This window comes from Microcaecilia unicolor, chromosome 1 (assembly GCF_901765095.1).
Source record: "Microcaecilia unicolor chromosome 1, aMicUni1.1, whole genome shotgun sequence".
NCBI lineage: Eukaryota > Metazoa > Chordata > Amphibia > Gymnophiona > Siphonopidae > Microcaecilia > Microcaecilia unicolor.
Window position 1 is genome coordinate 576,161,220 of NC_044031.1, and position 23,355 is coordinate 576,184,574.

Here is a 23,355-nt window from a genome sequence, read left to right on the forward strand (position 1 = left end):
AAATCATTAAAAACCATCTTGTTCAAAAAGGCATACCATAACGATCCAACTTAAACATCCTGAACCCTATACCAGAACTGGACAAAACTTAACTCTTCCTCCCTGTTTTGCTAATTTACTGTGTCACTCATGAACTCTAATGCAATACCACTCTGTATTTCTCACACTGGAATTGGCAATCACCATCACGGTACTATGTAAGCCACATTGATCCTGCAAATAGGTGTGAAAATGTGGGATACAAATGCAACAAATAAAATAAATACATAGTACTATAGTAAATGATGGCAGATAAAGACCTGTATGGTCCATCCAGTCTGCCCAACAAGATAAACTCATTTTACATGATATGTGATACTTTATATGTATACCTGAGTTTGATTTGTCCTTGCCTTTCTCAGGGCACGGACCGTAGAAGTCTGCCCAGTACTGTTCTTGTATTAAGTTCTGAAGCTAACATTGAAGCCCCTTAAAATTTACACTCCAGCCCATCCCTATCTATTCAGTCACGATCAGGACGTAGACCGTAGAAGTCTGCCCAGCTCCCGTTTTGTTTCCAGTTACCGGCGTCGCCACCCAATCTCTGCTAAGATTCCATGGAACCATTCCTTCTGAACAGGATTCTTTTGTGTTTTATCCCACGCATGTTTGAATTACATTACTGTTTTCATCTCTACCACCTCCCACGGGAGGGCATTCCATGTATCCACCACTCTCTCCGTGAAAAAATACTTCCTGACATTAGTCCTGAGTCTGCCCCCCTTCAACCTCAATTCATATCCTCTAGTTCTACCGCCTTCCCGTTTGTTGATTAATACCTTTCAAATATTTGAACAACTATATCATATCACCCATGTCTCTCCTTTCCTCCAAGATATACATGTTCAGGTCAGCAAGTCTCTCCTCGTAAGGTTTGCAACGCAAATCCCATACCCTTTTCGTAGCTTTTCTTTGCACCGCTTCCAGTCTTTTTACATCTTTAGCAAGATACGGCCTCCAAAACTGAACACAATACTCCAAGTGGGGCCTCACCAACGACTTGTAGAGGGGCATCAACACCTTTCTTCTGCTGCTGGTTATACCCCTTTCTACGCAGCCTAGCATCCTTCTGGCCATGGCCGTCGCCTTTGTCGCATTGTTTATTCACCTTCAGATCCACCGACACCAACACCCCAAGGTCTCTCTCCTGAGTCAAGCTTACTAATCTCTCCCCTCCTATTCGGTATCTCTCTTTTGGGTTTCCGCACCCCAAGTGCATCACTCTACACTTCTTGGCATTAAATTTTAACTAAATCGCAAAATTATTATCAAATGTGGTCTATTACCATCTCCATACAGAGATTCAAACAAAATGAAATTTATATATTATATTAATGTGCTCAGTCCATACCCATTCCAACCATTTTATCCCAAAAGGAATATGCGGTAGTGTCACAGGGGAACCATCATAGCACACTAACTGTTCCACCTCCTCATATCGTGTGTATACAGCTAAGTCAACCTGGACCTCACTCAGTATTGACAAACTTAGTTTGTATACCCAAGTTTTAACATGTAATTCAAGCATATATTCATTCATAGATGTTACACTTTAATATATATAATTCATTCAATAAAGGTACCCACGTTCCTAGCCCAGCTGCATAACTAATAAATTAGACACTCAGTAAATATAGAGCACTGGTGACATACAATAAAGCCCTAGGAGACGAAATACAATAAGTGCTAGAGAGAATTAGAATAACTGTGACATCCTCCGTTTATACTTCCGTTTGGGTTATGGCGTGCTCATGCTCACTTTCCCATTGTCCCACTCGTGATACATTCTACATATTCATTCTTCCATACAAACTGTCAATCCCTTTAACTCAGGCCGAGTTTCGCGATGCGTCTTCAGAAAGGGAAATCTACAAATAACATCAATTATCAGTTACATACTAACACCAATCACACACTTGCACTGGAATATATAGTTTAACCTCAAGCTTCCAACTCTCCTTATAAAATTAAAGCTACTTACAAATATTTTCTTTCAAAACCAATATCGGACACAAACCCTGAATGGGTCACCATCAGAATGATCCCGTCTCACAGCTCGGAGTGTCTGACGTCATTTTTCCCGTGCTCCATAAATACCTGGCAAAGCTCCACCCATCTGTTACCATTGGTTCAAAATTAAATCAGTCCTCCCACCTTACATACCCCGGATCCATTAAGTCAAACATTACATTATCCCCCCTACCTGCATCAGATAGTTAAAAATCTGACACCAGTTCACAGTCCCCGGCTGACAAGGGAGGAGCAGTTATCCAGGACAAAAGTCTTTACCTTTGGGCTAATGCTCAGCTGTCTAATATAGTTCACTGTAGGAAAGTATCTTCAGATTCATTAGAGCAGTTGAGATCTAAAGTGCAGAATTTGCTTGTTGAGGCTAATCAGGCTGGTACTATATCACATAAAGAATATAAATACCTGTATAGGGAGCACCCTTCTGTTCCATATATCTATTTCCTCCCGAAGATCCACATGTCCCTGGAAAGTCCCCCCGGACGCTCAATAGTGTCGGGACGGGGGTTTCTTTTAGAGCCCCTCTCTGAATATATTGATCACTATATTAAACCAAAGGTGCAGAAGGCGCAATCCTACGTGCGTGGCACATCACATCTATTGCAGATTCTATCTGACATATATATTCCCTCAGATAAGTCTATACTGCTGGTGTCTTTAGATGTGGTGGCATTATACACCAATATTCCACAGGATGATGCATTGGACATAATAGGGGAATACCTTTCACCATTGACCATCTCATGGGAAAAGATACAATTACTCAAAAGTATGAGTGAACTAGGCATTAAAAATAACTACTTTGTGTTTGAGGACCAATATTACCACTAGATTAAAGGAGTCGCGATGGGTGCCATGGTGGCCCCGTCTGTGGCCTGTCTCTACATGACTAGTTTTGAAAATCATCATGTATACCCGTCCCACCATATGAGTAAGGTGCTCTTATGGAAGCGGTATATAGACGATATTTTGATCATCTGGGAGGGTTCGGAGGTTGATTTGAAATTGTTCGTGTCCTACCTCAACGGAATGAACCCTCATATGCGTTTTACACTTAAGTATGATGCTGTATGCATCAACGTTTTGGATGTTTCCATACAGATTGGTGAAGGTACTCTGTGTACATCTATATATAGAAAAAATACTGATAGCAACATGATGTTACACTATTCCAGTTTCCACCCAAGGCATCTACGGGATAACGTCCCATCAGGACAATTTTTACGTCTCACGCGTTTGTGCTCGACCAAGGAGGACTTCAAAATACAAGCCAGTGGTATGTATCATAGATTTTGTCAAAGGGGGTATCTGGACAAAGTTGTTGGGAAGGCTTACAAGAGAGCTGCCAATATAGATCGGCAGTGGCTCCTATGTCCTAGAAATCGGGATGAGACCAATTCTTTGGTGTGTGTGCTCCCCTTCTCTCGGATGTCAACATTTATTGCTCAGATGGATCTGTAAATACTGGCATATCTTGAATGTGCATGTCTCTTTTCAAGATTCGAAACGAAACCACAGAAGGTCATCTCTCTACAGGAGAAATGAAGAATACCAGGTACACATAGTGGATCTAAAAAGAGTCCTCTCTCATGTGATATCTTCCCAAACAATGTCTTTATTAAAATCAATAAAAACCCGACACGAATCGTGTTTCGGCCACACCGGCCTGCATCAGGGGTTTATCAGCTTTAGTTGAAACAGATGAAACAGCTGAATTGCAATCAAATTGTAAAAGGCCAGGATGTGAGGAAAGGAGCTGGACGTCCACAGTCACTACCTTCTTTCAGTGTTTTCTATCTCCACCTGCTGTTAGGTGGATATAACCTACCAGCTCCTGGATTAATCTGCTGCGACGTAACCGGACGTGCTTCTGAGAAAGAAACACAGAAGCATACAAGCCCGTTGGCACTCAACCGCCGCTCTCCCCGAGACCGCCTGCTGCTGCCCGGCGCTCAGAGAACTAACTGAGAGGGTTAGAGCTTATTACATTAGCATGGATTAATGAGTCAAAGCCAACATGGATTTAGTTAAGGGAAATCTTACCTCACCAATCTACTAAATTTCTTTGAAAGGGTGAAATAAAGGTGAACCAGTCAATATTGTGTATCTGGATTTACAAAAGGCATTTGACAAAGTAGCTCATGAAGGACTCCTGAAGAAATTAGAAAGTCATGTGATAGGAGGAAATGTCCTATTGTGAATTAAAAATTGTTTGAAGGAATATGGTTAAATGGTCAGAATTATGAATGGAGTAGTGTAGATAGTGGGTCTGTGTTGGGACCACTGCTTTTTAATATAAATGATCTAAAGATGGGAATAAGTAGTGAGGTAATGAAATTTGGTGATGACACAAAGTTATTCAATCTTTCACAATCGCAAGAGGATTGTGAAAAATTGCAAGAAGATCTTACAAGACTGGTCTACTGGGTATCCAAATGGCAGATAACGTTTAATGTGAGCATGTGCAAAGTGATGCATGTGGGAAAGCGAAACCCAAACTATAGCTACATGATGCAAGGTTTCACATCCACATTAGGAGTCACGGACCAAGAAAGGGATCTAGGTGTCGTCGTTGATAAGTTGAAATGCTCTGCTCTTTGTAAATGGCAGCTAAGAAAACAAATAGAATGTTAGGAATTATTAGGAAAGGAATGGAAAACAAAAATGAGAATGTTATAATGCCTTTGTATTGCTCCATGGTGCAACCGCAGTTCGAATACAGTGTGTAGTTCTGGTCTCCGCATCTCAAAAAAGATATAGCAGAATTAGAAAAGGTACAGAGAAGGGTGACGAAAATAATAAAGGGGATAGGTTGGCTTCCCTTTGAGGAAAGGTTAAAGCAGTTAGGGCTCTTTCACTTGGAGAAGAGACTGTTGAGAGAGAAGATATGATAGAGGTCTATAAAATACTGAGTAGAGTGAATTGCTTCTTTACTGTTTCCAAAAATACTAGGACTAGGGGGCATGCAATGAAGCTAGAAATTAGTAAATTTAAAACAAATCTGAGAAAATATTTCTTCATTCAATGTGTAATTAAACTCTGGTAGCTTAGCAGGATTTAAAAAAGGTTTGTCCATAATCCATTATTAAGATGGCCTTAGGAAATCCACTGCTTGTTTCTAGGATAAGCAGCATAAAATCTGTTCTCCGAGGACAAGCAGGCTGCTTGTTCTCACTGATGGGTGACGTCCACGGCAGCCCCTCCAATCGGAAACTTCACTAGCAAAGTCCTTTGCTAGCCCTCGCGCGCCCGCGCGCACCGCGCATGCGCGGCCGTCTTCCCGCCCGAAACCGGCTCGAGCCGGCCAGTCTTCTTTTGTCCGCACTCGGTACGGTCGTGTTTTCGCCGTGTCGAGCCCCGGAAAGTCGACCTCGCGCGTCCAATTTGTTTGAACGTGTTTTTTTCCTTCGGGAAAGCTTTGTCCTAGTCGGGAAGTGCTCCGGAAACCCCCCGCCGGGTTTCGTGTAAATCCTCCCCGTACTTCCAGCTTTTTTGCCCCGGTAAGTTTTCTTTCGTCGTCGGGGTAGGCCTTTTTTCGGCCTCGGTCGAGATTTTTTCTCCCTCTAAATTTGGTGCTTCGAATTTCGCCATTTCGGCTTTTGATTTCGCCGGCGTGATTTTTCCGCCCATGACATCGAAGCCTTCCAGCGGCTTCAAGAAGTGCACCCAGTGCGCCCGGGTTATCTCGCTCACTGATCGACACTCGTCGTGTCTTCAGTGTCTGGGGGCCGAGCACCGCCCTCAGAACTGCAGTCTGTGTTCCCTGCTTCAAAGGCGGACTCAGGTAGCGAGACTAGCCCAGTGGAACGTGTTGTTCTCGGGCTCTTCGTCGGCATCGGCACCGGGATCTTCGAGTGCATCGACGTCGTCAGCGTCCAGACCATCTTCCTCGGCCGCCCCTGCATCGAGTGCATCGAGGCATCGGGCCTCTGCATCGGCGCCGAGACATCGGATAGCTGCATCGACGTCGGTGGTACCAGGACCTCGTCTGCTGATGTCGTCGGACGGTGGTGCATCGGGTGGAGTGCAGGTGAGGGCTGTCCATTCCCCTGCTGGTGGCGGTGAGCCCTCGGGTGGGTCTCCGCCTACCCTGAGGGCTCCTGCGGTACAGCCCCCCCGAGATCGACCTTCTTCAGTCTCGGCCCCGAGGAAGCGACGGGTGGATTCGACGTCCTCCTCGTCGGTGCCGGGGAGCTCCGGTGACATGCTTCGGAAGAAATCGAAGAAGCATCGACACCGGTCTCCTCCCCGTGTCGGCACCGAGAGCTCTGGGTCGCCGAGGGATTCGGCACCCAGCAGGCATCGGCACCGAGAGGACCGCTCACCCTCTGTTCAGGAGGTGTCGATGCGCTCCGCTCTGGACAGCCCGGAACAGCCTCCACGCCCGGAACAGGTACTGACGTCGACGCCTGCATCGACCTCTCAGCCTTTCTCTGCAGCCGCTCTAAACGAGAGCCTCCGGGCCGTTCTCCCAGAGATTCTGGGAGAGCTGTTGCGCCCTACCCCTCCGGTACCGGCGGTGCTTGCGCCACCGGTACCGTCGAGCGTGGCGCCGGCTGGCCCATCGCCCAGGTTGAGGTCCCCGACGTCGGTACCGCGTGCGGTACCGACCGCGGCCACCTCCCAGGAAGGCTCCCCGACTACGTCGGCGGAGGGAGCTTCGCCGATGCGGGCGAGGGAGTCTACCTCTCGACGCCCCCATCGTGGACAGGGTTCCACGGAGTCGAGCAGGGCGAGGTTGCAGACACAGGTCCGTGAACTTGTGTCTGACACCGAGGGTGAGGCCTCGTGGGAGGAAGAGGAAGATCCCAGATATTTCTCTGACGAGGAGTCTGGGGGTCTTCCGTCTGATCCCACTCCCTCTCCTGAGAGACAGCTTTCTCCTCCCGAGAGTCTGTCTTTTGCCTCCTTTGTCCGGGAGATGTCTACGGCCATCCCCTTCCCGGTGGTTGTGGAGGACGAGCCCAGGGCTGAAATGTTTGAGCTCCTGGACTATCCTTCTCCACCTAAGGAAGCGTCCACTGTTCCCTTGCACCATGTCCTGAAGAAGACATTGCTTGCGAACTGGACCAAACCATTAACTAATCCCCACATTCCCAAGAAGATCGAGTCCCAGTACCGGATCCATGGGGACCCAGAGCTGATGCGCACTCAGTTGCCTCATGACTCTGGAGTTGTGGATTTGGCCCTAAAGAAGGCTAAGAGTTCTAGGGAACATGCTTCGGCGCCCCCGGGCAAGGACGCTAGAACCTTAGACTCCTTTGGGAGGAAGGCCTACCATTCCTCTATGCTCGTGTCCAAGATCCAGTCTTACCAGCTCTACACGAGCATACACATGCGGAATAATGTGCGGCAGTTGGCGGGCTTGGTTGATGCTCTTCCCCCTGAGCAAGCCAAGCCTTTTCAGGAGGTGGTCAGGCAGCTGAAGGCGTGCAGAAAATTCCTGGCCAGAGGAGTTTATGACACTTTTGATGTTGCGTCCAGGGCCGCTGCTCAAGGTGTGGTGATGCGCAGGCTCTCATGGCTGCGTGCCGCCGACCTGGAGAATAGAGTCCAGCAGCGGATTACGGACTTGCCTTGCCGTGCGGATAACATTTTTGGCGAAAAAGTCGAGCAGGTGGTAGAGTCTCTCCACCAGCGGGACACCGCATTCGACAAGTTCGCCCGCCGGCAGCCTTCAGCTTCTACCTCTACAGGTAGACGATTTTTCGGGGGAAGGAAGACTGTTCCCTATACTTCTGGCAAGCGTAGGTACAATCCTCCTTCCCGACAGCCTGCGGCCCAGGCTAAGCCCCAGCGCGCTCGCTCTCGTCAGCAGCGTGCGAATCAGCAAGGCCCCGCGGCTCCCCAGCAAAAGCAAGGGGCGAGCTTTTGACTGGCTCCAGCAGAGCATAGCCGACATCCAAGTGTCAGTGCCGGGCGACCTGCCTGTCGGAGGGAGGTTGAAAGCTTTTCACCAAAGGTGGCCTCTTATAACCTCCGATCAGTGGGTTCTCCAAATAGTCCGGCAAGGATACACCCTCAATTTGGCCTCTCAACCTCCAAATTGTCCACCGGGAGCTCAGTCCTACAGCTTCCAGCACAAGCAGGTACTTGCAGAGGAACTCTCCGCCCTTCTCAGCGCCAATGCGGTCGAGCCCGTGCCATCCGGGCAAGAAGGGCTGGGGTTCTATTCCAGGTACTTCCTTGTGGAAAAGAAAACAGGGGGGATGCGTCCCATCCTAGACCTAAGGGCCCTGAACAAATATCTCGTAAAAGAAAAGTTCAGGATGCTTTCCCTGGGCACCCTTCTCCCCATGATTCAGCAAAACGATTGGCTATGCTCTCTGGACTTGAAGGATGCCTACACACACATCCCGATACTGCCAGCTCACAGACAGTATCTGCGATTTCAGCTGGGCGCACGCCACTTCCAGTACTGTGTGCTACCCTTTGGGCTCGCCTCTGCGCCCAGGGTGTTCACAAAGTGCCTAGCTGTGGTAGCAGCGGCGCTTCGCAGGCTGGGGGTGCACGTGTTCCCATATCTCGACGATTGGCTGGTGAAGAACACATCCGAGGCAGGAGCCCTGCAGTCCATGCAGATGACTATTCGCCTCCTGGAGCTACTGGGGTTTGTGATAAATTACCCAAAGTCCCATCTTCTCCCAGTGCAGAAACTCGAATTCATCGGAGCCCTGCTGGATTCTCGGACGGCTCGCGCCTATCTCCCAGAGGCGAGGGCCAACAACTTGTTGTCCCTCGTCTCGCGGGTGCGAGCGTCCCAGCAGATCACAGCTCGGCAGATGTTGAGATTGCTGGGCCACATGGCCTCCACAGTTCATGTGACTCCCATGGCCCGCCTTCACATGAGATCTGCTCAATGGACCCTAGCCTCCCAGTGGTATCAGGCCGCCGGGGGTCTAGAGGACGTGATCCACCTGTCCACGAGTTTTCTCGAATCCCTGTATTGGTGGACGATTTGCTCCAATTTGACTCTGGGACGTCCCTTCCAAATTCCTCAGCCTCAAAAAGTGCTGACCACGGATGCGTCTCTCCTGGGATGGGGAGCTCATGTCGATGGGCTTCACACCCAAGGAAGGTGGTCCCTCCAAGAAAGCGATCTACAGATCAATCTTCTGGAGTTGCGAGCGATCTGGAACGCTCTGAAGGCTTTCAGAGATCGGCTGTCCCACCAAATTATCCAAATTCAGACAGACAATCAGGTTGCCATGTACTATGTCAACAAGCAGGGGGGCACCGGATCTCGCCCCCTGTGTCAGGAAGCCGTCAGCATGTGGCTCTGGGCTCGCCGTCAAGGCATGGTGCTCCAAGCCACATATCTGGCAGGCGTAAACAACAGTCTGGCCGACAGGTTGAGCAGGATTATGCAACCTCACGAGTGGTCGCTCAATTCCCGTGTGGTGCGACAGATCTTCCGGGCGTGGGGCACCCCCCTGGTAGATCTCTTCGCATCTCAAGTGAACCACAAGGTCCCTCAGTTCTGTTCCAGGCTTCAGGCCCACGGCAGACTGGCGTCGGATGCCTTCCTCCTGGATTGGGGGGAAGGTCTGCTGTATGCTTATCCTCCCATTCCTCTGGTGGGGAAGACTTTGTTGAAACTCAAGCAAGACCGAGGCACCATGATTCTGATTGCTCCCTTTTGGCCGCGTCAGATCTGGTTCCCTCTTCTTCTGGAGTTATCCTCCGAAGAACCGTGGAGATTGGAGTGTTTTCCGACCCTCATCACGCAGGACGAAGGGGCTCTGCTGCATCCCAACCTCCAGTCCCTGGCTCTCACGGCCTGGATGTTGAGGGCGTAGACTTTGCCTCTTTGGGTCTGCCAGAGGGTGTCTCCCGCATCTTGCTTGCTTCCAGGAAAGACTCCACTAAGAGAAGTTACTTCTTTCATTGGAGGAGGTTTGCCGTCTGGTGTGACAGCAAGGCCCTAGATCCTCGCTCTTGTCCTACACAGACCCTGCTTGAATACCTTCTCCACTTGTCGGAGTCTGGTCTGAAGACCAACTCCGTAAGGGTTCACCTTAGTGCAATCAGTGCATACCATTACCAAGTGGAAGGTAAGCCGATCTCAGGACAGCCTTTAGTTGTTCGCTTCATGAGAGGTTTGCTTTTGTCAAAGCCCCCTGTCAAGCCTCCTACAGTGTCATGGGATCTCAATGTCGTTCTCACCCAGCTGATGAAACCTCCTTTCGAGCCACTGAATTCCTGCCATCCGAAGTACTTGACCTGGAAGGTCATTTTCTTGGTGGCAGTTACCTCGGCTCGTAGAGTCAGTGAGCTTCAGGCCCTGGTAGCCCAGGCCCCTTACACCAAATTTCATCACAACAGAGTAGTCCTCCGCACTCACCCTAAGTTTCTGCCAAAGGTTGTGTCGGAGTTCCATCTGAACCAGTCAATTGTCTTGCCAACATTCTTTCCCCGTCCTCATTCCTGCCCTGCTGAACGTCAGCTGCACACATTGGACTGCAAGAGAGCATTGGCCTTCTATCTGGAGCGGACACAGCCCCACAGACAGTCCGCCCAATTGTTTGTTTCTTTTGATCCCAACAAGAGGGGAGTGGCTGTAGGGAAACGCACCATATCCAATTGGCTAGCAGATTGCATTTCCTTCACTTACGCCCAGGCTGGGCTGGCTCTTGAGGGTCATGTCACGGCTCATAATGTTAGAGCCATGGCAGCGTCGGTAGCCCACTTGAAGTCAGCCACCATGGAGGAAATTTGCAAAGCTGCGACGTGGTCATCTGTCCACACATTCACATCTCATTACTGCCTGCAGCAGGATACCCGACGCGACAGTCGGTTCGGGCAGTCAGTTCTTCAGAACCTGTTTGGGCTTTAGGATCCAACTCCACCCCCCGAGGGCCCTGTTTGTTCTGTTCCAGGCTACACTCTCAGTTAGTTGGTAAATTTTTTAGGTCAATCTCAGTTATGTCCTCGCCGTTGCGAGGCCCAATTGACCATGGTTGTTGTTTTGAGTGAGCCTGGGGGCTAGGGATACCCCATCAGTGAGAACAAGCAGCCTGCTTGTCCTCGGAGAAAGCGAATGCTACATACCTGTAGAAGGTATTCTCCGAGGACAGCAGGCTGATTGTTCTCACAAACCCGCCCGCCTCCCCTTTGGAGTTGTGTCTTCCCTTGAAGTGTATTGTCTTGCTACATACTGGACTGGCCGGCTCGAGCCGGTTTCGGGCGGGAAGACGGCCGCGCATGCGCGGTGCGCGCGAGGGCTAGCAAAGGACTTTGCTAGTGAAGTTTCCGATTGGAGGGGCTGCCGTGGACGTCACCCATCAGTGAGAACAATCAGCCTGCTGTCCTCGGAGAATACCTTCTACAGGTATGTAGCATTCGCTTTCTACTGTTCTGGGATCTTGCCAGCTATTTGTAACCTGGACTGGCCACTGTTGGAAACAGGATACTGAGCTTGATGGACCTTCGGTCTGAACCAGTATGGCAACGCTTATATCTCCCTCATGTATGCCTCCAGTGGTCTTCAATGAATACTTGCTACTACACTCCCCCACATTCCTTTCTATTTTACACTGACTAACTGCACAGTTTATAATAGCAGAAAACATAGGTTATGACTTCCTTCAGACCCTATGGGGTCTCTCTGTTATCTACTTCAGATTTACAGTCAGAAGTGACACACTTGTGGCTGCCCTCTTCCAGTTTCCAAGGCTTTGCAAAGTGGCTTAGAAAGGTTCTTAGATCATAACAGGGACGGACTGACTATTCGGGCAACTGGGAAGTGCCCGAGGGCCCAGAGGCTGTAGGGGCCCAGAGGTTGTACCCGAATGCCCAGTGCTCCACTGGTGATCTAGTGGCCTCAGTGGGGGGAGAACATGATCTTTCCTGCCTGGCTCGCTTGGCTGCCGCTATTTCCCCACCCCCCCCCCCTTCCCCACAGAGGCCACCAGACTAACAGGACCCCTCAGGTAGGATTGGGGCAGTGGGGGTGTCGACTTCAGCGGCTGGACGGGGGGAGCAGACCACCCTCAGTGCCCGGAGGCCCAGACCACTCTCAGTCCACCTCTGGGTCATAATTTTATTTCGCCTATGGATATGGAGGAATATTCAGTGGGCATCCCATCCCTTCTGATTCTGCTCCTGCTCTATTGAGAAATAAATCTTATGAAGATCTCTAACCTTGCAATTCATCCAGTTGACCAGAGAGGTATTCTTTTCTGCTACAGCAAAAAGCAGAATCGTTTTGCAGTGTTTTCACTTTCTGATGTATATAGAGGCCCCAAAAGCTGTCCAACCACAGATGCTTCCAACAGCAGGTGGGGAGCTCACATAGATTCTCATTTAAACCAGAGCAAGACAGTCAAGGTCTGAAACACTTTAACATCAATCACTTGGAGTCTTGAGCCATAATCTGTATTCTTCAGGTCTATGTCCATCTGTTCCAGGATGTGTCTGCCTTAATTGATACAACCATTGTTAAATGAGAAAGCAATGCAGTGTAAGACATTGAAGCAAACAAACCCTTCAGTTTCTCTTGCATCCAGTGCAACTTATGCATGCTGTGTGTGTATAGATTTAGAAATATAGATACACATGCACACACACACACACACACACACACACGTATGTCTGTATATATATAAATCTCTTGCGTTTTGATTTTTTTGTAGTTCATCTGAAGTATACCGTGTAAGCCTGTCATAGTTACTCTTTCAAAAGTATTAAATAAACTTTGAGGCTGCATGCTCTTCTCCCTAAATCTCAGGAAAAATCAGACAGCATAGACTATTCTATTTCCAGTTGTTTTCTGTATGGCTTTCTGAATAATATATCCTTTAATTACATTAATATTGTAGACTTGCAGTTTCCTTTGTGCTTGAGATATTTTATGAAATTTCTTGAAACCGTTTTTTTTTTTAACTTATAGGAAGGCTAGAAGTAACCAAGACTTCTCCAACTATTTCTGCTAGTGACCTCAAGACACTGTTGACACTTACAAGGGAACATGTATTTAGTTTCTATGATAAAAATCTTCCTAAGAGTGTACTGAGAACATCTGACAAGAGGAATACTGTTGCTTTGCTTGCAGGTAAGAATTTTTATTTGCTTGAGATTATATCCTCTCAGAGGATAAGAGAGAGATATAGCCCTCAAGTGGGTGATATCTTCAGCGTTTCTTATGTCTGTATTTGTTGCACAGGGTCACTTCAGTTCTTTTTATTTTCAGTAGAACTTTGAGGTCCCATCTCTTTAGTCCGTGGTGAGGTAAGCCTTTGAGACACTTTTTATACCTTTGTCAGGTTTTTTTTAACTGCCATCCCACAAGCTGGCTGGGCTTGATCAAGCAAGACTTTTAAGCTAAAGAAGAATTAAGATTCTAGGAGATCAAGGCTGTACAAATATTCCATAGCATCCATTCCCAGCACAGGAGAGTGAAGTGTTTGAGGTTCCAGTCCTTTGGAAGGAAGGAAAAAGAAATTCATCTCAGAACCCCGAGTAGGACATGGGAACCGGGGATATCTTTGCTTTACATCTGATACCATGCAGAGATGAGGAAGAAAGGACCTTGTTTCTTAAACTATTTTAATACTTGCACTCATGAGAAGGGGATCAAGTAATCCCCTTTTAAATCTCTTAGGAGGTGCACCCTCTCTGTATTAGACACTGAGGGGAGTGAGTGGTACAAGGTGGGTTTCCTTAAGGACACTCCCTCATTGAGGCCAGAACTGAGCTACCTTAAGGCACGTAATAGCTTAGTTAGTCTGTCTGGCCAGGAAGGTGGGACTCAAACAAGAGAGTAGGAAGTTAAAAGCCCTCTGGAAGAACAGGATGGGGAAGCCCCGGACAAGGATCCTCCAAGGGTGTTCTGGCTTGGCTTCAGTACCTGAGGGGGAATTCCAGGGAAGGGGAGTGGCCTTACTCAGATGCACCTTATGTTGTAAGAAGCCTCAAGTCTATGCCTCCAGGTACTCATGGCATCATGTGAGAGGTAACTGAATACTGCCAAGGCAGGCCAATTATCCCTTTCCTGTTGGAACTGTGGAACCACGTCAGGGACAAGCTACCGAAACAGTGACTGTGTTTGGAGACTTTAGAAGAAGTATCAAGCCTGTGAGGAGACTGGATTGACTATTTCTCTTTTGTACATAAAGTACTTTGACTTTTACCTGAAACCTGTGTGTGCCACATTTTTGTGAGGTCCTGCAGCCAGCCATTAATCCATGCTACCACAGACACAAAAGAGGATATTGGTGTGTTATTGACCAGAGCATAATCACAGGAAGTGCCTAATTCAGGTACCAAGCTATCTGAAGTTGTGAATTTTATTCTGTTATAAAAAGAGCACTGGGGCTACAGTTCTAAATAGGGCCACGGCTCATGGTTCTTTGCATGGTTCTTGTTCAGGGAGCAAACAAATGCACAGCAGACACTCAATAAAGTGTACTTAGCTTTTATTAGAAATTGGTGATGTTGTGCAAGTGCAGTCAGTTATTCATCAGCAGATCATTAGATAAGCATGTAGTAGTTCAAGAGTCACAGAATTCAGGTGGACATAGCTGCTTTAAAGACGCAGTCAAGGTAATCACAGCAAGCAGTTAAGCACAAAAACAGTGAAGACCATTGTCTGCCCCTGTCCTGGGGAATGCAAGAGCAGCAGCAGATTAGACACCAGCTTTGAAGTCAGGATGCCATGCACTGCTGTAGGCACTACCGTCTATACAAGATGTTCTAAACGAAGTCCTGAATGAATGTCCCAAATAAATGTCACAACAAAAATTTCAACAAAGGAGAGCATACAATAGAGATTATACTTTCTCCAGACAGGAGGCAGTGGTCTCTCTAACCAATCAAAAAATGCAGAAATACAGAGGAATATGAAAAAACAGGTGCCAGACTGATGCAGTGGCGTTCCTGGGGGGGGGGGGGGGGGGGGTGCGGTCCGCCCCGGGTGCACGCCGCCGGGGGGGGGGGTTCCTTCGCAGGGGTGTCCTTTTGCCGGGGGGGGGGGGGGCGCTGCACCAGGGGGGTGGGGCGCATCGGCAATCCGCCCCGGGTGCCAGCCCCCCTAGGAACGCCACTGGACTAATGAGAACCAGAAGATGTTCCCATCTCTCATTGTATATTATTGTCTGCCTGCTCCAGGCACAGCAGGGAAGGGAAATAAATTCCTTGGCTGCAGCTTAGAAATCTTGGCCAGAGAAGAAAATATGATTTGCATCTCATTACTCTGTAACCCATGGTGAAAAGCAGCCCTAGCACCGCTTCACTAAAAATACTGCAGCAATTATCTAAGTCACGTTAAGGTCCAAATAATGTGACTTAAGGCCTAGCGTAACTTGATAACTTCCTTCCAAAGTGTTTAGTAGTAAAAAAATAAAAATTGTGAGCATACATTTCCTGTATGGTAGAAATGCATTAGAATTTAGATTAGTTGTATTGTCTGATGTCAGCCACTGAAAGAACCTTCCTGTTCTTTGTATTCCATGGCAGTCATTTTTGTTTGTGGAGGGCCACGTCAGGCTAACTTAAGTGCCCTAGTCGAATGGGGATCGGACCACAGCATCTGTGTGGCACATCAGACCCGCCAGCTTCATTGAATGGGAATCTCAAGAGGATGTCTTGAGCTACAGTGATTGAGCCTTAAGACAATACCTTCCCCCTCCCCTTTTCAATAAAACGTGAGCATAAGCATGTTGTCCCCAGAACCATGGCTTATTTTTCAGCTGAGGGTCTTGTGCTTTTGAACATGGAAACTTCTAGCCTTTTACTAGGGACTCTTGTCATTGAGCTGAATGAACAGTTCTCTTGGTTAAAGCTTGTAGGAAAATCCTGTTTACTTTAGTCTAGTTATTCGTACCACTGCTTCTGTCACAATCTTATTTTCCTTTTTGACTTGGATAAGCACAAAGTGATGTTTAAGTGAATGATTTGAATGATGACAGTAGGTACTCATGTATATTTTTAGGTTTATTAATTTCTGTAAGATTAGTCATTTATAATGTATATGATTTTATAATAATGTGGCATCATCTTGAATATAACGACATATTTTTTAGTCTTGGCTTGCATTGTATGTTCAATAAAGTAGCAGACAATGCCTCTTCATCCATGCCAGACCAAGTCTCCCACCAGAAGGAGACATAGTGGAATTTGCTCCATATTTCTGGTGCAACTGGTAGCTTGTCAGTATTTTCTCTGTCTTTTTAGCAGAGAATGGTGGCTGTGCAGCAGGTAAAGAAAGAATTAGAAAATCTTCTGTAGACTTGGGATTCACCATTTAGCAGGACCCAGGTGCCCTAGGGAGCTCTTTGATTGAACTCCTGTGGCACAAAGCTTCCTCCCCACTCCTGCCCCTACTTCACTCTGGAGGATGCCCTTGAGGTCATTCAAGAATTTCCTTTTTGACTTCTTGACTGGAGCAGCTTGGCAGTGCAAAGTTATTTTTAAAAGAACATAGCCAAGCAACAGAAGGAAAGCAAAGGTAAAAAGGCAGCATGCACACACTCCGCTACAGCCCCAAGAAATCCCTACTGCTTCCCCTGAAGGTGTGACTGGAGATGCTACACCTTGCTCAGGTTACTCAGCATTGCTGGTAGTGCAGTGTTCAGCTGTTTCTCTCTTCCGAGATTAAAGAGAACAATTTGCAACTTTATAGACAGTCCAGGTGTAGGAGCATCTCCTAGGAGAGGTTTTCAGCAATACCATATTGAAGAGAGTATGCTCAGCAAATTGTCGTCGGGCCAGGTTCATGTGCTTTGTTTAACAGAATTGCATTTGGTACACATTGTACTGTTCAATATATGCTGTTAACATGATATGCTTGCCTGCATAGATAGTGCACCTTGTGTTTCTTAATGCATGCTAAGGATTAAGGAGGGATGTGCTGCCAAAAAGAAAAAAAAATACCAGAATGGAAAGTAACTCTGAGCCTCGGTGGCCAGGGCATAGCCAGACCATATCTAATGATCATGTCTGTGCTCAGGATAGAGGCAGGCACTGTCCTAGTTATGGTGACAAAAAATAGTGCTTGGTTGTGAGCTCCATTTGAGTTGTGATTCTCAAGAGTTAGTCACTTGTGAATTGCCAGCAGTTCAGCCTCTGGAAGAAAAGCTGTCTTTGTTCCTTTGCCCGCTCCCCATCCTCCACAGAGTTGACCCAGTAGGAGGATGATTTGCCAGGACCCTCTGCCCAGTTCTAATCTCCATCTGCCATATTTTCAAATTCCACAGGTCAGATAGATGCAGGAGCAGCTCTGGTTGGGGGAGCTTTCCCTTCTGGGTTCTTTCCCTTTATTTCATGATGTGGATGCATTAAGCTGATCCGTCTTGGGGTCAGGAACCAAGAAAGCATCAGCTTCAACTGACAAGAGGCCCAGGCTAATGGAGGGATTATGATAAATGCTGAGCCTCTCCCAACTCCTGCCTTACACACTGCTGAGGAAGAGCCAGACAACAGCTGTGGGGAATGTGATTTGCAGTATGCATGGAAGCCAGAGAATGAAGGCTCCAAGTTAAACCTATTTCATCAGGCATTTCTTTTAGTCCAGGAGGCCTGGGAGGCAGTCTACAAAACCTGCACAAAGAAGATTGGGGGGGGGGGGGGGGGGGGGGCACACCATGAGTTGCACAACTTCCTAAAGTGTAAACAAATAAAAGAAATGCATGGATATAAGTGAGTGTGAATGTGTGGATATGTGTGTGAGTGTAAATGTTGGCCAGTAGGCAATAAGATCCAAAAGCTCAGCTATGAAGGCAGCTTGCTAAAAGAATTCCAATAGGCTGTCTACTACACTGACATGTATAGTGGGTGGTGAAGGAATTTGCTCCATCTCCCCCTGCTAGAGGAAGGGTATATTCCCATTGGTCTGACAGGTAAGGTATATTTGTACTGCCCACAAAAGGGACTCATGAGGAAGCACTTCAAGACTAGTTCAAAGAAGCAGACTTGGTTACTTTAACTATTGCCACTGCTAAAGTTGATGGGTGGTATCTTTTGTGACATTGTTTCATGTGTATGACCACAAAACACATTTATTTTAATTTTTCCTATGTTTACTATTGCTCATTGGGTCTAAAAAAAACTTTGACCTTAAAGATGTGATTTGAATTGACTTCTTTGTAGCTAACATATTTCAGTTGAAGTCTAAGTTGTATTAATCTAACTACTTTTGATTCTCCAGAATCCAATATAATAGGATCAAATCCTAAAGGATGGCCAGAAAAATGTGTCCTTCAGAACTTGGAAAACTTTGAAAAAACAAAACAAAAACTCAGGTAAGAGTTGAAAAAAGTGATTTGTTAAGAGAATATACATTTGTTTCTCTTTAACTTGATGTGCAGATTTAATATTCAGATTTGCTCCTGTTGCTGGCAGTGCTTTTTGTAAATGAAGCTACAGTACATTGTAGACTGAAAATACTCTTTAATGCTTTGCTGTTCATAACTGCTTGCTCTAGCGCACATTTCAAGGATCTGGGCAAATGTGGCAGGCATGTCCACAAAAGGATACTTCTAACCTGTTAGAATGGTTCCTTGATATTTGTGTCACCCTTTTGGAGAGACCAGAGTCTATTGCACACAGTATAATTTTCACCTGTAGTTTTTTTTTTTTTTAATTCTTTTGCATAATTTTGTTGAATTAGTTACACTGGACAATCCTGGAGAGACTGCTTCAGTTGTATGCAAACATCTCTCATGCATATTCATTATTTTACCACCAAGTAAAATATTTTCAAATTCTTACAAACCTTTTGTTCATCTTTATTATAAATCAGTTATTACCATGAAAATCTAAACCTATTTTCTTCAATTCCTACATACACTCAATCATTCATTCATCCCTTAATTCAATAAGTTTAGTAAAATAACTCTCTACTTCAATAAACCTAAGCATAAACACAAGTCCAAGAATAAGACTTAACACAAGGCATGAAGTGACTGGTTCAGAGGATAAGTCCTTTTATCAATCCTTACTCCAGTGTTCCCTTTAGAATTTCTGATCCAAGTGCTCTTCTGTTGTATCTTGAACCCCTGTACACTGGTTAAATAACAGTTCAGTTTAATTATTCTTCCATTGTATTCATGCCTGTAATCCAAATATATAATACTGGAATGTCTGACTAGTCCCATTCCGGTCTCGTGTAGACTTTGATTCAAAGGCTTCAATTCAAACCTTTAAGATTCCTGCTTCATAAACGCTGAATTAAATCACCGCCTATGGATTAAATCACAGCTTTGCACCCATTTTTTCAAAACCGCTAAAGCGCGTCCCCTTTGGCAGCATACACAGTTGCTGGGTCCTTGCCGCACCTCAAATTCCCTCTGAACAGGCTTTTGCTGTTCCTTTCCTTCCCTGTTTTTCTGCCTCCTCACTAAAAAATCAAAAAAAGGGAATGAATTTATTTAAAAGGGAAACAGAGAAGCACAGGGAAGTGTGTTTTTGCTGAGAGCAGGTTTGTGTTACTGCTGTCCGAGTCCTATTTTCTGTTGCCTGCTTGTTTGAGCCTGCCTCGAAGTAGAGTCGGAGAGTTTTTTTCTTCGGCTCAGCTGTCAGTTCCCGCGCTTTCACGGTCCAGGGTAAGTCCTGCTAGGTTGCTGTTCGGCGATGGCAGCGGAGGCGGTAAAACGCTGTTCCCGATGTGGGAAACGGTGTTCAGCGGCGGGCCTTTCCAGCATGGGGTGCGCTGATTTTGCGAGACTCGACGGAGTGGTGTCCCCCCCCCCCCCCCCGAGAGCGTGCTTTCCCACCCAGAGCCTGGCGATTCTCGCGCCATTTTGCGATCGGTCGCGGAGCCGGCTCCGGTAGCGGTTTTGGGCAAAGCTTTTTCTCTGCTGGTAGGGGAGTCAGGGGGGCCGTCAGGCACTGTGGGCGGTGGTGCAGGTGCCATGGCTGCGACCTCCTCCGTTGTGGGGGAGGGGTTTTCACCAGAGTTTATTTTGCTACTCCCATCAGGCGTTTTTTTTTTTTTTTTTTTTAAGGGCCTTGCCCCCCCCCCCCCCCCCCTCATGCGGCTGCAACAGCTTTGGCCTTTGATTCTCTTTAGGGGTCTCGGGGTAACCAAGAGATTTTGGGTTTTTCCCCAGAGGATTTCGACTCCCTTAAAAAGCCTAGGCTTTCTTTGGGGTCTGAGGAGGGGTCCTGCATACGGTTGACTGCAGCTTCCTCCTTGATGGCTCTCAGAGCAGATGAGACGGTGTCCTCACTGACCAACTGGAGGACTCTTCCGCTGTGAGGATTTTCCAGAAGGAGGAGCTGTCCTCCTTTATCTCTCAGGCGCTGGAAGCCCTGAATATAGAGGATCCTGAGGTTGTGGCTTCTCAGGCGGTCAACCCCAAGATGGCTAGTACCAGACGACCTTCTATGGCCTTTCCGGTACATGAAGCTATTGAAGAGTTGATTTCGGCCCAGTGGGCGGATCCAGATGGAGGCTGAAAGTAGCCAGGGCTATGGCCAGGCTGTATCCGGTTTCAGCGGACCGTTTAGAGCAGTTTGCTCTACCTAGGATGGATGCCCTGGTGACGGCGGTTACTAAGAAGACACTCTTCCAATGGAAGGTGGTGTGGCACTTAAGGATATGCAAGAGAGACGGCTAGAGGCCTCTTTAAAACGTACCTTTCAGGTGGCTGCTTTGACACTTCAAGCTTCTGTTTGTAGTTGTTATGCGGCTAGAGCTTGTCTCAGTTGGTTACTTTTTCATCTTTTGTGCGGGAAATGTCTAAGGACATTCCGTTTCCCATGGAGGCTGTGGATGAGCCCAGGGCTGAGATGTTCGAGGTCCTGGATTATCCTTCTTCATCTACAGAGGTTACAAGGGCCCCTCTGCACAATACGCTTACGGAAGCATTGTGGCGGAATTGGTCTTGTCCTCTCTCTAATTCAGTTGTCAACAAGAAGTCTGAGTCCCAGTACAGAGTCCATGGTGAGCCTGTGATGGTGAAGGCCCAGCTTCCTCACGATTCTATGGTGGTGGACTCTGCTCTCAGATGATCCAAGAGTACTAGGGACTATGCTTCTGCAGAGAGTCTAGGACCTTGGATTCTTTTGGGAGGCGTACATATCAGGCTGCAGTGCTCGCCGCCAAAATCCAGACATACCAGCTGTACACGAGCATTCACTTACGGAACTCGGTGAAGCAACTGTCTATTGTGGTTGATGCTCTTCCTCCTGAGCTTGCTGAACCTTTTCACCAGGTGGTCAGGCAGCAGAAGGCGTGTCGCAAATTCCTGGCCAGGGGAGCTTACGACACTTTTAATGCTGCATCCCGAGTAGCTGCTCAGGGTATCGTGATGCGCAGGCTCTCATGGCTGCAAGTCTCGGACCTGGATCAGAAGACCCAGCAGCGAATGGCGGATGTTCCATGCCGGGGGACAACCTTTTTGGAGAGAAGGCTGAGGATATGGTTGATACCTTCAAGAAGCATCATGATGCTATGGATTCTCTCTCCCGCTGGACACCTTCTACTACTACCTCCTCCTCTAGGAGGTATTTTGGAGGGAGGAGGAGTGTTCCCTATTCCTATAACAGGTGTAGGTACACTCCTGCCTCTCGACAGCCTGTTCAGGCTCGTTCCCTGCAGGTCCGCTCCCGTCAGCAGCATACACCGAAGGCCCCTTTGGCTCCCTGGCAAAAACCAGGGACAGGTTTTTGACTGGCTCCAGAGCAGCATAGCCGAGGTAGAAGTACCCGTGCCGGACGATCTACCTGTTTGGGGGGAAGTTAATATTTTTTCACCAAAGGTGGCCTCTTATAACCTCCGACAGGTGGGTTCTTCAAATAGTCCGGTTCGGGTACGCTCTCAATCTGGAATCAAAACCTCCAAATTGCCCACCGGGAGCTCAGTCCTACAGCTTCCAGCACAGGCAGGTACTTGCAGAGGAACTCTCCGCCCTTCTCAGCGCCAATGCGGTCAAGCCCGTACCACCCAGGCAAGAAGGGCTAGGATTCTATTCCAGGTACTTCCTTGTGGAGAAGAAAACAGGGGGGATGCATCCCATCCTAGACCTCAGGGCCCTGAACAAATAATCTGGTTTGAGAAAAGTTCAGGATGCTTTCCCTAGGCACCCTTCTTCCAATGATTCAGGAAAACGATTGGCTATGCTGTCTGGACTTAAAGGACACCTATACTCACATCTCGGTGCTTCCAGCTCACAGGAAGTACCTTTGATTCCGTCTGGGGACCCAGCACTTTCAGTACTGCGTACTGCCCTTTGGTCTAGCATCTGTGCCCAGGGTCTTTACAAAGTGTTTGGCAGTTGTCGCAGCATCGCTGCGCAGACTGGGAGTGCATGTGTTTCCTTATCTCGACGATTGGCTGGTGAAGAACACCTCAGAGGCAAGCGCTCTACGGTCCATGCGCATGACTATTCCCTGCTCGAGCTACTGGGGTTTGTAATAAATTATCCCAAGTCCCATCTTGTCCCAATGCAGAAACTAGAATTCATAGGAGCTCTGTTGGACACACGGATGGCTCGAGCTTGTCTTCCCCAGGCAAGGGCAGACAATCTTCTGTCACTAGTCTCCTCAGCTCGAACATCTCAACAGATCACAGCTCGGCAGATGTTGAGACTTCTCGGTCACATGGCCTCCACAGTTCATATGATTCCCATGGCACGACTACACATTAGATGAGCTCAATGGACCCTAGCTTCCCAGTGGTGTCAGGCTACGGGAGATCTAGAGGGTGTCCTTCATCTTTCCACCGATTTTTGCAATTCCCTACAATGGTGGACCATTCGCACCAATCTGACCTTGGGACGTCCATTCCAAATTTCTCAGCCACAAAAAGTGCTGACGATGGATGCATCCCTCCTGGGGTGGGGAGCTCATGTAGGCGGGCTGCACACTCAAGGAGCTTGGTCCATCCAGGAATCAGGTCTTCAGATCAACATTCTGGAGTTTCAAGCGATCTGGAATGCTCTAAAGACTTTCAGAGACCGGCTGTCCAATCAGATTATCCAAATTCAGACAGACAATCAGGTTGCAATGTATTACACCAACAAGCAGGGGGGCACAGGATCTCGCCCTCTGTGTCAGGAAGCCGTCAGGATGTGGCTTTGGGCGCAGCAGCATGGCATGTTTCTCCAAGCCACGTATCTGGCAGGCGTAAACAACAGGCAGACAGATTGAGCAGGATCATGCAACCTCACGAGTGGTCTCTGAACATGAATGTTGTCCGCAAGATCTTCCGAGCATGGGGCACCCCCTCAGTGGATCTTTTTGCCACTCAGACCAATCACAAAGTCCCTCAGTTCTGCTCTAGACTTCAGGCCCACGACAAGACTAGCATCGGATGCTTTTCTCCTGCATTGCGTATCCTCCCATACC

General features: G+C 47.6%; 1 protein-coding gene across 2 annotated transcripts in view; it reads left to right on the forward strand.

Annotated features, from left to right (window-relative positions):
• The window catches only part of MTBP (MDM2 binding protein), a 177,210-nt gene that overhangs the window by 84,501 nt on the left and 69,354 nt on the right, over positions 1-23,355 (forward strand). For both annotated transcript variants that reach the window (XM_030218586.1, XM_030218595.1), the window contains exons 14-15: positions 12,959-13,120; positions 18,212-18,305. In XM_030218586.1, the coding sequence (XP_030074446.1) occupies positions 12,959-13,120; positions 18,212-18,305 (256 nt within the window). The remainder of the gene's footprint in view (positions 1-12,958; positions 13,121-18,211; positions 18,306-23,355) is intronic.